General features: G+C 43.9%; 2 protein-coding genes across 5 annotated transcripts in view; one reads left to right on the top strand and one right to left on the bottom strand.

Moving 5' to 3' along the window:
* The window catches only part of PYROXD1 (pyridine nucleotide-disulphide oxidoreductase domain 1), a 29,896-nt gene extending 26,181 nt beyond the window's left edge, over window positions 1-3,715 (top strand). For all 3 annotated transcript variants that reach the window (XM_061638428.1, XM_061638429.1, XM_061638427.1), the window contains 2 exons: window positions 404-541; window positions 2,063-3,715. In XM_061638428.1, the coding sequence (XP_061494412.1) occupies window positions 404-541; window positions 2,063-2,311 (387 nt within the window). In that variant the 3' untranslated portion in view covers window positions 2,312-3,715. The remainder of the gene's footprint in view (window positions 1-403; window positions 542-2,062) is intronic.
* Window positions 3,716-5,737: 2,022 nt separating this feature from the next.
* RECQL (RecQ like helicase) overlaps window positions 5,738-15,396 on the bottom strand; it is a 33,127-nt gene continuing 23,468 nt past the window's right edge. Inside the window, exons 12-15 of one of the 2 annotated variants that reach the window (XM_061638425.1) lie at window positions 14,529-14,620; window positions 12,768-12,984; window positions 12,073-12,205; window positions 5,738-6,507 (exon numbers count right to left, since the gene is read on the bottom strand). In XM_061638425.1, coding sequence (XP_061494409.1) covers window positions 6,334-6,507; window positions 12,073-12,205; window positions 12,768-12,984; window positions 14,529-14,620 — 616 coding nt within the window. In that variant the 3' untranslated portion in view covers window positions 5,738-6,333. The remainder of the gene's footprint in view (window positions 6,508-12,072; window positions 12,206-12,767; window positions 12,985-14,528; window positions 14,621-15,396) is intronic. The other variant, XM_061638426.1, reaches the window with a different exon arrangement.

Here is a 15,396-nt window from a genome sequence, read left to right as displayed (position 1 = left end):
TTGGTCAGAAGTCTCCAAATGACTGTAGCAGCTGCTACAGCCACCTGCCAAAACGCCTCTTCCAGCCCTCTGCTTCCTGTCAGTCTACACTCTTCATTTGTCCTCCAGCGATACTTGGGGCTAGAAAACTGGAAACAGGGAGGAGGAATAGAATGGAGTATCCTGGAAGATGGCATGACCTAGTTGGTTGGAAACCTGAACAGGAGCACTCCACACTGCAACATTTTATGGCGGGTGCCACTTGTAATTGTTTATGCTTCCCATAACTTTTACCAGGACCGGACTTTTCAAGTAGCTTCTGACAAGCTGAACACATGAGACTGGGATCTAGGAAAACATGCTGACCATTCTGAAATTACCACTTGCAATCTTGGCGCATTTATCTCTGCTTCCTGTTTTTCAGATGAGGCTCTGGACCCAGGCTAGGCAGATGGGATGGTATGCTGCAAAATGCATGGCTGCTGACATTTTAGGGGAACCTGTGGACATGGACTTCAGCTTTGAACTCTTTGCTCATGTTACAAAATTTTTCAATTACAAGGTAATGAACTGCATATAAGCAACTGGAATAGAACAAGTGAACTGCTGTTTTGCTTGCAAGGGATTGTATTTTAATTCCATGGAAAGCTAGCGCACCTGTTTTCTGTCTAAGAGGTGTGCCCTGATGAGCATCACACTAACTAGCTTCCATTCTTCTGTCTTTCTAGCATGGAGCACACACTATTTTGGAGCTAAATACTGGGCTGGAAGATTAGTCCAGAGACTGATTTCTGCCAATATAGGACCCTATAAAATAAATTTATCTGAAGGAATTTCAAGTCCATAATTATGACCCCAAGGAATGGGTTCAGCACTGGACTTGGCATGGTTAGGAATTCAAAATGTGGAATAGTCTCTACCAGTAATGATCTTTAAGGTGTCTTCATATAGTTTGCACAAAATATTATAACCCAAATTCTTCATGACCAAAATAATTGCAATCTTTTACTGCAGGCGAGATTCTAAATCTTCATACTAATTTGATCTGATTTTCAATAGCAGATAGCCTAGATTATAGGTAGGCCATAATTGATTTTAGGGTGCCTTGCCACTCTCTTTTGATACCTTTAAGGGACTGGATATACTAAATTCATTTTCTTCTGATTTCCTTCTTGTGGGTGAAATCTAATTGTACCTCATGGGGCTGCTTTATAAAAATGTATAGTCTGTTCTTAAGGTAAATCCAAAGTCAGTCAGTATTGGGGTAACTGGATTGAGGCACAGGGCTCTTGTTCTGCATTATTTTTGCAGCACCTGCGTATCAGAGAATTCATTGCAATCTGTAATTTATTTATTTATTACACTTTTATACCGCCCCATAGCTGAAGCTCTCTGGGCGGTTTACAACATTAAAACAATATACCATTACATTTGGTACAATTGATAGTAAAAGAAAACGAATATATCGCATTTTAAATAAACATAACTGAACAATAAATTGCTAGCAATATACATATCTTTAAAAACAACATATAACAATTATAAAAATATCTAGACAAAAATAGAAGAAAACCATACATCACATTATAAAACATAAACCAAACAATAAATCTCAAACAATATACAGTTCATCAAAAGCAGAACAAAAAAAGAGAACAATTGTAAAATATATCTAATAACAATTATAAAATATGTCTCAAAGTTCTCTACTTGTTTTATATATGAAACTGACTGCATTTACACTTTTCTTGCATTATTGTTACAACCGATTTTATGATTGTGTATTTGAATGTTGTAACCTGTCCTGGGACCTTATGGGAAAGAACGGGTATGAAATCAGATAAATACTGAATGCTGGGGGCAAGGAAGAGGCTGAAACCCTGAACAGGAACGCTCTACAATGCTACAGTTTATTGCAAGCTCCACTTTATTAATAACAATGAAGCTGCCATTGAAAATACACTATGCGCCATTTAAGTCACCGTTGCCAGTAACCCAGCATCAAGCACTGCCATACCATGTTTATTTTTCTGCATCTCCATACAATTATCATTTATGAGCTGGATGGCTTTTATTTCACTAGGTGGTGCTGCTGGGAAAATACAATGCTCAAGGATTGGGCTCAGACCATGAACTGATGCTGAGGTGCACCAAAGGACAGGAGTATGTCAAAGTAGTGATGCAGAATGGACGAATGCTCGGAGCAGTATTGTTCGGGGAAACAGATCTAGAAGAAACCTTTGAAAACTTGATTCTCAATCAGATGGATCTATCACACTATGGGGAAGATCTCTTGGATCCAAGGATTGACATTGAGGACTACTTTGACTGAACTTCTTTAGAAAAAGATCAGTGTCTGTGACTTCTTAAATATTTTTTTAAAGCAAAGGTTCCCCCAGGCAGAATAGAGACCTAAGGATGGATGAGTGCAATTGCCCTAAAAGAAATGGCTTGAGTGCTTCCAGGCCCTGCCAGGATACAGTGTGTCAACATGCAAGCATAGTCAAGTGGGACACTGAATTGTGGTAAGGTGCATTCTGTGTTAAGTAGCACAGACTTCAGTTGAACTTTACAGTGCTTCATCTTAACTGATAAGCTATTGTCATGTAATCTCAGGTTCAGTGGGATTTGCAGCTTTGATTTAAAATATTTGTTTTTTACTTGCATCATTCAAAGCAGCTTACATAAAGAGATGTAAAACAAAACACAGTTATGGTAGTAGTTTAAAAACTATAGGCACGGTTCAGCTGAAGTTAAGCACTTTAAAATGCTTCATTCAATGGCATGTGCTATCTCTTTCCTATTAAGACAGATTTGAAAGTGCTCAATTTTACTCAGGTAGCCTGACATCATGTGGGTTATAGCTCCACCTAGCGTCCGAAGGCAAGAATGGATTGTAGTCAAGACCTGGGGCATCAAGCCCCTCCCTCTCCAGTTTCATTCTTGCCTTCGTCCAAGGCGTTTGGATTCATCAACTGTAACATAGCTAAGTTTGTGATTGAGTGCGTGGAACTGATTGGTTTTCCCTTTCCTTTTGTTCCCTTTCCTCTTCCACTGTTTTATTTACCTGGGACATTTGTTTGGGTTTTTTTTCTTACTTGTTTTTAATATTTCTTCCCCCTCCTCAGTCCCTTTGACGGGGACTCCAGCAGCTGCCATTCCCCCCTTTTTTGGGCTCATATCTCTCTCGTGAGATGAGCCTTGGCAGGGAGCCGCGGCTCCCTATTTGTCTCATCTGCTCCTGCTGGGAGCCGCGGCTGCTGCTCCCTTTTGCAAACTTCCACCCCTTACTGCCAGCTTCCTTTTCTCCCAGGCGGTGGCGGCGGCGGCTTATATTTTCACGGCCAGAGGCTGCTGTGGCTTGCTCCCCTTACCGCCAGCTCCTTGGTCACCCAGGCGGCGGCTGTGACTCGTTTACCTAAGATGACTTGATTTTTAAAAAAGTTTTTTCTGAGTCTGTGCTGGAACTGATGCAGGCCCTTTTTCACATACACTGTGATGGGTTTTATCCCAGCCCAGGCAACAGTGGTAAGTGGATGACTACTGCAGTCAGAGGTGTGGAGATAACAGGTGGCGTTTTCAGCCCTGTTTGATACCAGCCCAGGAAATGTACATGTGTGAGAACAGGGTGGTTAGTCAGTTAAATTAACAAAATTTCAGAAGCATCTAGCTCTGGATGACAAGCTAAACTGTAAATGATAGATCTTTCAAAAAATTAATAACTTGACTCATATTGTCCAGGGTGTGGTGTTCTGGGTTTATTAAATAACTTTGCATGGGAGAAGACCTGGTGGTTAGGTCTCATCTTGAGTACTGCATTCAGTTCTGGATACTGCAATTTAAGAAGGAGGCAGACAAATGAACAGGTTCAGAGGACAGCAACAAAGATGATTGGGACTGGAAACAAAACCCTATGCAGAGAGTGAAAGAACTGGGCATGTTTTGCCGTGAGAAGACTGAGGGGAGATATGATAGCACTCTTCAAGTACATGAAAGGTTGCCACACAGAGAAGGGCCAGGATCTCTTCTCAATCAACCCAGACTGCAGGACAAGGAATAATGGGCTCAAGCCAGATTTCAGCTGAACATCAGGAAAAACTTCCTGTTAGAGCAGTATGGTAATGGAACCAATGATCTAGGGAGGTGGTGGGCTCTCCAACACTGGAGGCATGCAGGAGGCAGCTGGACAGGCACCTGTCAGGGATGCTTTAAGTTGGATTCCTGAATCGAACAGGGGGTTGGACTTGATGGCCAGAGGCCCCTTCCAACTCCACTATTCTAGGATTCTAGGAATGCCACTTAAAGCTTATATTCTGCTTTGCTGGAAATTGCTCACACTGTCGGCTCTTTCCTCTATGCTGCCTCTAGTTCTTATAGCATACCTGCCTCTGGAAGCAGCTCAAGGTTCATTCAGTCCAGCATTGTTTCCAACTGTGGCCAATCATACACCACTGGAACTGACAAACAGGACGTGGTAGAGCCATTCATGCCCTTGGCAGATACCAGTATCCTGCTTCTGAACTAGCGGTTCTATTTCAGTATCATGATGCAGGTGCTGTTAGATCTACTATCCATCAATTTACCTCCTTGTAAAGCAAACACCTCACATACAGGTGAGTCTTCTCTCCCCCCTCCCTTTATGGCAGTGAATTCCCTAAGTTATATGAAAAAAGCACTGCTTTAAGGAGTACCTAACCAATTTCATATCTAATGTCATCATCCAATAGGGTGGAAACTACCTGCAGAGCCCAATCTAGCCACCATGCTGCCCCACACCCATCAGCATGCTGCCCCACACCCAAGATTTTAATATTTAGCATTTATATCACAATTGTGAGTACTCAGGGTACTCCATATATAGTTTCTTAGCAGCCCTTTCAAAAATCATGTGTGATGACCAGCAGTTACTATTTATATACTGACTTACAACTCAGAACATGATATTCAATGACATAATTTATGAATGACATAATTTAAGGATATCATATGGTTGATTATAAGATGGAAAGCTGAGTCCCAGCAAGCAGTCTAAAACAAAGACTGGTATAGGGAAGGCCAGTGCAATTCCATAAGCCTGACCACAGGTCAGCACTAGAGGCAAAATTTGCCATTACCTGTCCTGTGCCAATTCCATTGTTTGAAAGGAGTAGAGGCTAGAGCTAGAAGACTTCTATCAGTCTGTCTACACAATGGAATCCCTCCATGACATCCTTAAAAAAGGTCCTCCACTGAAACCAGTTTTGCCAGCCAAGGTTGCAAAATGACCCTCTGTGGCGCAGAGTGGTAAGTGGCGGTAACGCAGCCGAAGCTCTGCTCACAGCCAGAGTTCGATTCCAACGGAAGGAGGAAGTCAAATCTCCAGTAAAAGGGGTCGAGGTCCACTCAGCCTTCCATCCATCCGTGGTCAGTAAAATGAGTACCCGGCCTATGCTGTGAGGTAAAGAAAGGCCAGGGAGGGAACTGGCAATCCCACCCCATATATACGGTCTGCCTAGTAAATGTCACAAGACGTCACCCTAAGAGTCGGAAACGACTCACACTATAAGTGTGGGGACACCTTTACCTTTACTTTAGACCTCTCTGTTGCTGAGATTAAACAATGCCCTTATGTTTTCATTCATTTCTGCACAAGTCTGAGAGAGAGAAGTCAAATTGCCTTGTTAAGTGGTCAGGACAGTATAGTCTTCATATTTCCGGAAGACCCTCTACAGGGCTAGTGTAGCATACAAACTGGCCCCTGCTTGAATTTAACAATACAATATGCTTGATGTGCATTTTTTTTTGACGTAACATTTTATTCATTAAAAATACAGAACCAAATCTTACAACTGTGTCAAGTATAAAACCATAGATAAAGTTGTCTTTACAAGAAAGTTTATGCCAAGGAAGGTGAGGGGAAAAGTCAAGCTTTGGCCTGTACTTCTGGGTATCTTCATTGGAGCAGATTGCATTTTAAGTAGGTAATAAGTAAAAAAGTCACAGTTCTTTTCAGATGGAGGCTATGTAGTTTCATCTGGCAACCAGCACTGTCCAGGCAGAGGTTATGTAAGTGTCTTATGTCTCACCATATTTTCAATCCCTCACCGCATGTTCTATTATCCTATATCGTACATATGAAAATTAAGAAAAATCCAAAATGCGTCCTCTGCCAAAAATGACTCTTTTCAGCTACTACCTACATACGTGGTTGACTTGTTGTTTCTTTAATCACTTCTCCCTGTAGTGCTCTTGTTTTTGTGGCATTTCTTGTAGCCCCAATTTATTATGGAGTTGGGAAGTAAAAAAACTGCACTTTGGACCGTCCTTTATACTGACAAATTATAAGTAGTACAAGATGTCTAGGAATCCATCTTCCTAATCGTCCATTAACACCAGCTCATCTTCCTCTTCTTCAATTTTAATCTTTTTTGCTTGGATGCGGTTTTCAGAACGTGGCCGTTTATGTTCGCTTACCTGTTTTTTACGCACAACATCCATTTTCTTTCCTACAGAGCTTCCTGGACTGGATAATGGAGGAGATTTGACCTGCTGATTGAACAATTTTTGTTAGCGCACATTCTCTGGCCCAAACTGGACAGTCCCTGAAATCTTAGTATTTTCTTACATCTTCCAGCAATGGAGGGATGACTATTTTTTCTTTGGCCCAAAGGCTGCATTAACCCTTCCTCAGGGTCTGCACACAAGTGGTGGGTGTTGCCACACTGCACTCACACAAGATGCACACTGCCCCACCAGATTATCTGTGCAGATCAGTTGAGAGGGGTCATCACTCTTCTCATCAGATGATCAACTGAATGACTGGGGAAGGAGTGACATGCACAGGGCTGTGGAGTCGGAAACAATTTTGGGTGGAGTCGGAGTCGGTAGAAATGTACCGACTCCGACTTCAAAATAAATTTTGATTGACAAATTTTTTAAAATATAAATTCAAAATGTCAAAGAAGCTTCCCATGAAGTCAGCTGTAGTTGAGCATTTCACCATAACTCAAGATGGAAAACATTTTGTGTGTCAGTGTATGACACAGGACCCAGATGAAGACAAATGCTGTGATGCCAAGATCAGCGCATACTCAGGCAGCGATAAAAATGCTCCTATGAGAGCTTCCAATTTAAAAAGGCATTTACAGCCCTTTCCAGGGCTGTGGAGTTGGAAGCAATTTTGGGTGGGGTCGGAGTTGGACAGTAGAAAAATAGAGGAGTCGGAGTTGAAGATTTGGCGTACTGACTCCACAGCCCTGGACATGCATCCCCATTAGTGTGCTGGGTAGAGAGATTTTTACTTCTGCCCCCCCAAGCGCCCCCCCCCAACATTGGTGGGACCTTGGGGAACAGAAGCATTTGTTTTGGGGCATGTTCAGGCTCTTGGGCTGGAAGGTAGTCACCCCTGCAGTACGATATGGCACCATGGAATTCAGCCTTTCCCCACCCCGTGCCATTTCATTGGCTGCCATCTTACTAAAGCTTGCCGAGGGGATATGACGAAGTGGATCCAGGGTGTGGTCAATGCATCTTTGTGGGAGGGAGTGGTCTCAGTTACCCCAAAAGAGGCAGTGATCCAACTGCTCCTGAAGAAACCCACCCTGAACCCATTGGTTTGTGACAACTACTGCCCGGTCACAAAAGCTCTCTTTAGGGAAGGTGATCCAGAGGACTGTGGCGCAGCAATTGCAAGTACTCTTAGATTAACTTGACCCATTCCAATCTGGGTTCAAACCTGATGGATGACCTTTATCGGGAGAAGGGCACAGGGAATGCGACCCTGTTATGCTTACTTGATCTCTCAGTGGCTTTTGATACCATTGACCATGGCATCCTCCTGAGCCGTCTTGGTGAGATGGGTATCAGCAGCACTGTTTTACAGTGGTTCTGATCCTATCTCCAGGGTCATTTTCAGAGAATAGCACTCTGTGATTGCTTTTTGGCCCCCTGGCAGTTGTGCTGTGGGGTGCCACAGGGCACCATCTTCTCCCCAATGCTGCTTAACATCTATATGAAGCCCTGGTGAGCAGTCAGCAGTACACTGATGACACCCAGCTCTATTTCTCTGTAACATCTGAATCGGGAGAGGCCGTGCAAGCCCTGGACCAGTGCTTGGACTCGGTGGTGGACAGGATGAGGGCCAATAAACTGACTCTGAATCCAAGCAAGATGGAGGCACTGTGGGTTGGTGGTTCCCGAGTTGAGATAATTGGTCAACTGCCTGTTTGGGATGGGGTTGTACTCCCTCTGAAAGAGCAGGTCCATAGTCTGAGGGTGCTCCTGGATTCATCTTTGTGACTGGAGGCCCAGGTGACTTCAGTGGCTAGGAGTGCCTTTTACCAGCTCCAGCTGGTAAGGCAGCTGTGGCCGTTTCTGGACAGGGATAGCCTGACCACTGTTGTCCACACACTGGTAACCTCCAGGCTAGATTACTGTAATGTGCTGTGTGTGGGGCTGCCCTTGAGGTTAATCTGGAAGCTGCAGCTGGTGCAAAATGCAGCAGCACAATTGCTCACTGGGACAGGGCACTGTCAATATATTACCACTCTGCTGAAAGAATTGCATTGGCTGCCAATTAGCTACTGGGCCAAGTTCAAGGTTCTGGTTTTGGTCTACAAAGCCCTATGCAGCTTGGTACTAGGATAACTGAAAGGTTGTTGTACTCCTTATATAGCCAGTCAATCACTACATTCTGCAGGTGAGGGCCTCTTGCAAATGCCATCTTATCAGGAGGTCCATTCCACATAACATAGGAAGTGGGTCTTTAGTGTTGTGGCAACAACACTTTGGAATTCCTTCCCCTTAAATATTAGACAGGCACCATCTCTGTTATCCTTTCAGCGCCTGCTGAAGACCTTCCTTTTTCAACAAGCCTTTTAAGTAGAGACTATCTCAGTCTGCGGTGTCTGTGCTGGAACTGCTTTTCAAGTATTTTTAAAGATGTTTTGTTTTAATATGTTTTAAAGTCTTTCATTTTTAGGATGTTTTAAGGTGCTTTTAGTGTTCTCGTTTGCTGCCCTGGGCTCCTGCTGGAAGGGATATAAATTTAATAAATAAATAGTCTTTGAGGGACCAAGAAATACAGCTGCTTGAACCAGATCTTGCCAACAGATGGGAGAAGCAGATACATACATCAGAAATGGCCATGTTTCCACCATTTAGTATGGAGGCCCCTGCTGAAAACAAGGGCGGGGAAACTTCAGCCCTTTGTAATTGCTGGACTGCAATTCCTGTCTGCCCCAGCAAGTATGGCTAATGGCTAGGGATGATGAGAGTTGATAAACTACAACATCTAGAGACCAAAGATTCCCCACCACTGGGGTAGACCTTGAGAAGTCTAGACAGACTCAAGGACCTTGAAGGGCTTGGTTGAGAAGTTCTCAGCAACATGTTGTCTGTGCCCCTAGGAACTATCCACAAGTTCCTGATCCTTGTCTTCAGGCATCCTAGCCCTGATCAAACTCTGCCTGTTTCCCATCTATACCCTGCTACTACTACTCCCAATACTCCCATCACCTCTGATTGGAAAGGATGGTACTGCAACATCAGAGCACAGATACCACATAATTTCGTAGCTACTATTACTGCTCATTTATGTAATGCACTCCTTGAGTTACTTGCACTGGACAGAGATGATGATGATGAGTTTATTATTAAAACTTCTATCCTGCCCTTTCTCCCAGAGGAGCCCATGGTGGCAAACAAAGAACAAAACACTAAAAACATCTTAAAACATCTCAAAAACGAAACATCTTAAGAATATTTTAAAAATACAAACACCTTAAAAAACATCTTTTTTTAAAAAAATCTTAAAAAGCAACTGCAACACAGATGCAGACTGGGATAAGGTCTCTACTGAAAAGGCTTGTTGAAAGAGGAAGGTCTTCACTAGGCGCCAAAAAGATAACAGAGATGGCGCCTGTTTAATTTTTAAGGGGAGGGAATTCCAAAGGATCAGTACCAAAACACTAAAGGTCCACTTCATATGTTGTGCAGAACAGATCTCCAGATGAGATGGTGTCTGCAAGATGCACTCACCTGCAGAGCGCAGTGATCGACTGGGTATATAAGGAGTAAGATGATCTTTCAGGTCCTGGTTCAAGCTGTGTAACACTTTTGTTATGAGGAATCAAATATTTGGAATTTTTAATCTTTGATTCATCTCAGTGAACCAGAGTTTGAAAAGGCCTACAACAGCAAAGATTCCTGGGAAACAGCCCCTCTGTGACCTCTGAGTACATATCTTGCAATGCCTGAAGGTATAGACTTCCTGACTCATGGAAATTTGGGATTTGTCACCCAGTAAGAATAGGCGCTCCTTTCAAACAAAGGAAATGTTTATGATAATCTAGGCCATCAGGAGGAAACAGAATAGCTCCTTTCAAACTAGGAGGTGTTGTGCATTTCTAAACCTTTGGAGAAGACAGGATAAACTCCTGTCAAACAAAGAAACTGTTTTACACAAGGATTATGATAATCTTAACCTTGGGGAATCATCAGGATCTACAGCAGGGAGATCACACCTATCATCCGGGAACTTATCAGGAAATGAATGGGTTCCCACCTTCCTTACACTGGGTTTACTTTGGGGTCAGTTTAGTTAGGAAAAGGTATAAAACATGAGGAGTGAGAAGGGGAAGTTAGTTCCTCTTCTGGGGGGCTGCAACAACTGCTTTTCTTATCAACGCACGCTAGCATCTTTGGGATAATTTCAGAGCTATGGATTTGGGTGAGAACTTTCAAATCTGGTGCTGGTTACAAAGGGCGGAGCTTTTGCTCATTGGGCTAGATACGAAAGTCTCTCTCTCTCAGCCTTAGGCTTGCAGCAACTCTCCAGGAAAGGTATATGCAACTATCTGGGCCTTTTTCTTTCTTTCTTTTTCTTCCTGTATGGATGAGCTTAATGTGAAAGTGTTTATAGGGTTAGTCTATTTGCTTTAGTCTATCCAGTGTTGTTGAATGAATGAATAATAGTTAGAAAGCTGCTCATTGTTAACTGCAACTGTATACTGCAATATTTTTTTCCTTGTTCCTTCTCTTAATAAAACCACTCTTTATTTTACTTTCAGTGTATGTGTTATTGGGTTAAGGGTAAAATTATACATGCTCTGGGGGTGACATGCGGCTAACTCCAGCAAAAAGATCCTGCTGCTCTCTTTTGGGGACTTGGATTTCTAGTGAGCTACACTCATGAGGAAGTTCAAGGTCCCTTCGTAACACTTTATACACCAAAACCAGCAGCTTGAACTTGGCCTGGCAGCTAATGATTATCTCACATATGTATACCCAACAGTGATCTAGTTAAAAAAAAAAAAGCCCACAGGCCATGTAAAATCTCCAATTTCACTGCTGTAAGTAAAAATCCATCCACAGCAAAATACCTATTGTTATCCCTGGAAGATTTGGTATTTGGAACCCTCTTGGGAAAATCAGCACAAACAGAAAGAAGCTAAATTGCCTGTTTAGAATTCGGAATGACTACTTTGATTCTTCTGGAGAGAAAGCTGCTGAACCGAGAACCAGGGCCGGTTCTAAAGGGCGCCCAGGTTGGGCACTGGCCCGAGGGCCCCGGAGCTACAGGAGCCCCTGAGGGGCCCTCTGCTCCCCTTCTGTGATCTGTGCCTCCCCCACGCCCCCCACTTACCTGTCAACCAGCTTTTTAGCATTGCCCTTAATGAAGATGGCGGTCGCAGCTTCCCTAAGGTACTGAAGCCACTGCCGCCATCTTAGTTGATGGCAGAGATGTGCACATGTAGCACGCACGTGTGCCATCAACAAAGATGGCGGCGGAGGCTTCATTCCCCTTAGGGAAACCGTGGCCACCATCTTCATTAAGGGCAATGGTGAATACTAGACAGGTAGGGGGGCCGTGGGTGGGCGCGCACGCGTATGTGCGCACGCACCCACCCACCGGGAGGCCAGGGCACGCTGATGCCCAAGGGATGCCTGGAGCCGGCCCTGCCGAGAACCCACTTTATTGCCCACAAAGGAGTAAGGGGTGATCAACTTTGTCTCTGTACGATTTGTGTTGGCAAGCAAAGTGAACATGGGAATAGGCAAAACCTTTTAAGAGACCTTACAGAAATAGAACAAGTTACACATATAACATCTTACCTTATTAGCAATACTGTTTTTGCTTAGTATCCTTGGCACTGTGATAACATGTGCCTTATTTTTCAGAAGAACAGCTCTAGGTCCTATCTTCACATAGGATATTGTTGCAAATGCTGTAAAACTGAAGTCTTCCCTGGGAGAAATTAAGTTCTTGTGTTGAAAAGGCAGAAGTAAAAAAAGAACCAGACTTGACTGAAATCCAACAGAAATGAGGATAAGTCTTCAGGGATCTTTGACTTTGGCAACAAACAGGAGAAAACAAAAAGCTTGCATGTTGTTCTGATACCTATTGCTAAACATAGTGATCCATAAAGACTTTTCCTTTGAATACCCACAAAGATTTAACATTGTGCTAATAAAGCAGGGGTGTGTAACCTGTGGCCCTTCAGTTGTTGTTTGACTACAACTCCCATCATTCCCAACCAGTGGCTATGCTGCCTTGGAATGATGGGAGTTGGGAGTCCAACATCTACAGCAGCCTTTCCCAATCTTATGGGACTACAGTTCCCATAATTGCTGACCGTTGGCCACACTAATGGGGTTGATGTAGTGCAGCAACATCTGGGTACCCCAAAAATGGGAAAGGCTGATTTAGAGGCCCATAGGTTAGCCACCTATGCAATGAAAATTCCTGTCGGTTACACAAGGTAGGGAGGCAGGTGGGTGAAGAAATAGGTGTCAATTTCCAGACTTACTTCAGGTACTGCTGTAGTATCAAATGGGCAACAATTCTCTCCAGAGCATCACGTGGAAGCTTGGAAGGAACAACATCTACTCCCAGTTTTGACAAACCCTTCCCTAGCCAGGCATCAATCAGTTTCAGAGGAGTAAACTTCTCTTTCATTTGGTCCACTTGTGTTAAAATCTTGACAAGATCCCTGCAGTGCCCCGTCACATCCATCGTCTCAAATGCTAAGCACCACCGGGGGGGGGGGAAGAGAGATGGGAACACCACAAAAATATAAATGGTTAGCTGCAGGAATTGCAAGCGATAAAAGCAGGCATCAGATTCAACCTCTGCCCCAGACAGGAATTTCCACATATCAGTTCTCCCAGTTGCATAAGCTGTATCTAGTGTGACATAAAAGGGAGATCAAGGGTGAAGGAAATTCAGCAAAGTAGTAAGCAGAGAATGAACCCATCTTGCACACTCGTGAATGACAGCATCACTAGTCTACTCTTTCTAGATTTCAAATAATGTGATCAGTTAGACCAGGGAAGGGGAACTTTTTCAGCCCAAGGGCCACCTTCCCTCCTGGTCAACCACCCGAGAGCCGCATGCTGATGGTGGGCTGGACCAGAGGCAAAAGCAGGCAGAACATTTTACTTTTATATAGTATGCTAGTTTCTAAAAGCGCCCTTCTGTTCTCCATCCAGACCAGAGAGAGGCATCCGAGTTCCAGGACACATTCCAGCATTTTTAAGACTGAGGGCCGCATTCCCATCTGGGCAACCCTCTGGGGGGCCACATACCAGTGGTGGGTTGGGCTAGAGGTTATCATTAGAGTTCCAAGGACACAGTCCAGCCAGGCAAAAAACATTCAAGGAGGGTGTGAAGCAGGGTCAGCGACGGGTGTGGCCTGGGGAGAGAGGATGTGGTCTTGGAAGACCTCTGAGTGCCAGAGGGGGGGGGGCTGGTCGCATTTGGGTGTCAAGCAACATCTATGCAAATGTTCCAAGAGGAAGTCTCCTTGCAGCAGAAGCTCATGCCGGTGAGCCACTGTTCTTCAACGTTGGGTCCCCTGGATGTTCTCAGACTACAACCCCAATCATCCCCAGCCAGCTTAGCCACTGGCCAAAGGACAATGGGAGGTGTAGTCCAACAACATCCGGGGACCCAAAGTCGAAGAGCCGTCCACTGACCTATTCTTCACATCCGTTTGAAAGAGGCCTAGCAGTGGTTTAGCTTGGCACAGAAGGCAAGTGGCTCCTGAAAAGCCTGTATCTTTGGATTTCTTTGAACCACAGCTGGAGGATGCAAACTGCAAAAGCACCTACTGCCATTAGCAAAGCATCCCCAATGAATGGGAAAGTCAAGCTGAAGGATATAAAAAGTGTGGCCGTCACAAAGCATATGGCTCTCTTCAGCACTGCACGCTTTCGCTCATTCGCCCCACCAAGGTTTTATAAACTGTACTGAAAAAAGAGCTGCACGTTTAAGTGTACACCAAGTTCTACCCAAGTGGGCATAGCCTGGAGAAAGCCAACAGGGAGCCAGAGTGACTGAGGAAAGCACACCTGATGCTCTCTAGGTACCAGCCATTCACAGGCAGCTTATGCTCAAGCAAGCGACTGGCTTCCTCAGGGCAGCTGGCACACAAGTCCACAAGTGCACCCTTCCTTGCCATTTACTGGGGAGTAAGCTGCGCTAGGATGGAGCCAGTCTAGTTTACTTCAAACCTTCCAACAATCATTAACAGGTGATCTTCGTACAGTTTTATGCTTTTCCCACTCACTTTCCTCTCGGCAGCAATTATCACACATTTTGTTACAGTTGGCAGAGTCCCATGCCTCATCAAAGTGGTGCGCTATCAGGACTCGACGACACCTACAAATACAAAAACCTGGGTCAAGAATGAAACCAATTCATGTGCGCATATGGAGAGGCTAAAAGCCTGTAAGGCAATGGACAGAGCAATAGTTGCACATAAGACATTCACTGTATTCAATAACTGAATTGCTGGAAGATCAACTATTGAAATTAAAGTCTATTAGTTTGAGCAGGAGTGTAATTTCTCTGGAATTCTGGAGCAATTTAATTCAACACAGATTTTAAGTGTGCGTCTGAATTCTACAGATTTCCGAAATGGTCATGGGTTGTTTGACACGATAGATTCCAATTTTCTGCATGCAAGTCTCCTGATGGGATTACATGGAGAAACTGAATCATAAACTGGTTCACGGATACAGCCCATCCAAGTCAGCACTCTTTATTTAAAATGTGGTGGGACTTATTTGCATCCACTAATGTATGAAGAGTGAATACAGTATTTCCTGAATTGGAGAAGGTGTCACCCTGCAGAAATCAAGTTTGGATTTTCTCAAAATACAGGCGATTCTGATGCAGAAGTAGCATTAGCACTATGAAAACCATTTTTTTCCCCCAAATTTGGAGCCGTTCTTGGGTAGACGCAGCACTATGTTTGGGTTAGACTATGTTAACCTGGAAAACATGGAGCTTGGCATGAGAAAAATTTCTCAGCTTTTCAGGAAAGATGGGAATAACATAGTCTGTTGGTACTATCCTTCACAAATTATTTCTGCAACCACTGTGACTATTTTTAATTACTGGGAAATTACAAAAATAACAAATCAGGATGTATC

The sequence above is a fragment of the Rhineura floridana genome, chromosome 8, assembly GCF_030035675.1.
Source record: "Rhineura floridana isolate rRhiFlo1 chromosome 8, rRhiFlo1.hap2, whole genome shotgun sequence".
NCBI lineage: Eukaryota > Metazoa > Chordata > Lepidosauria > Squamata > Rhineuridae > Rhineura > Rhineura floridana.
This window is presented reverse-complemented; position numbering and strand designations above follow the sequence as displayed.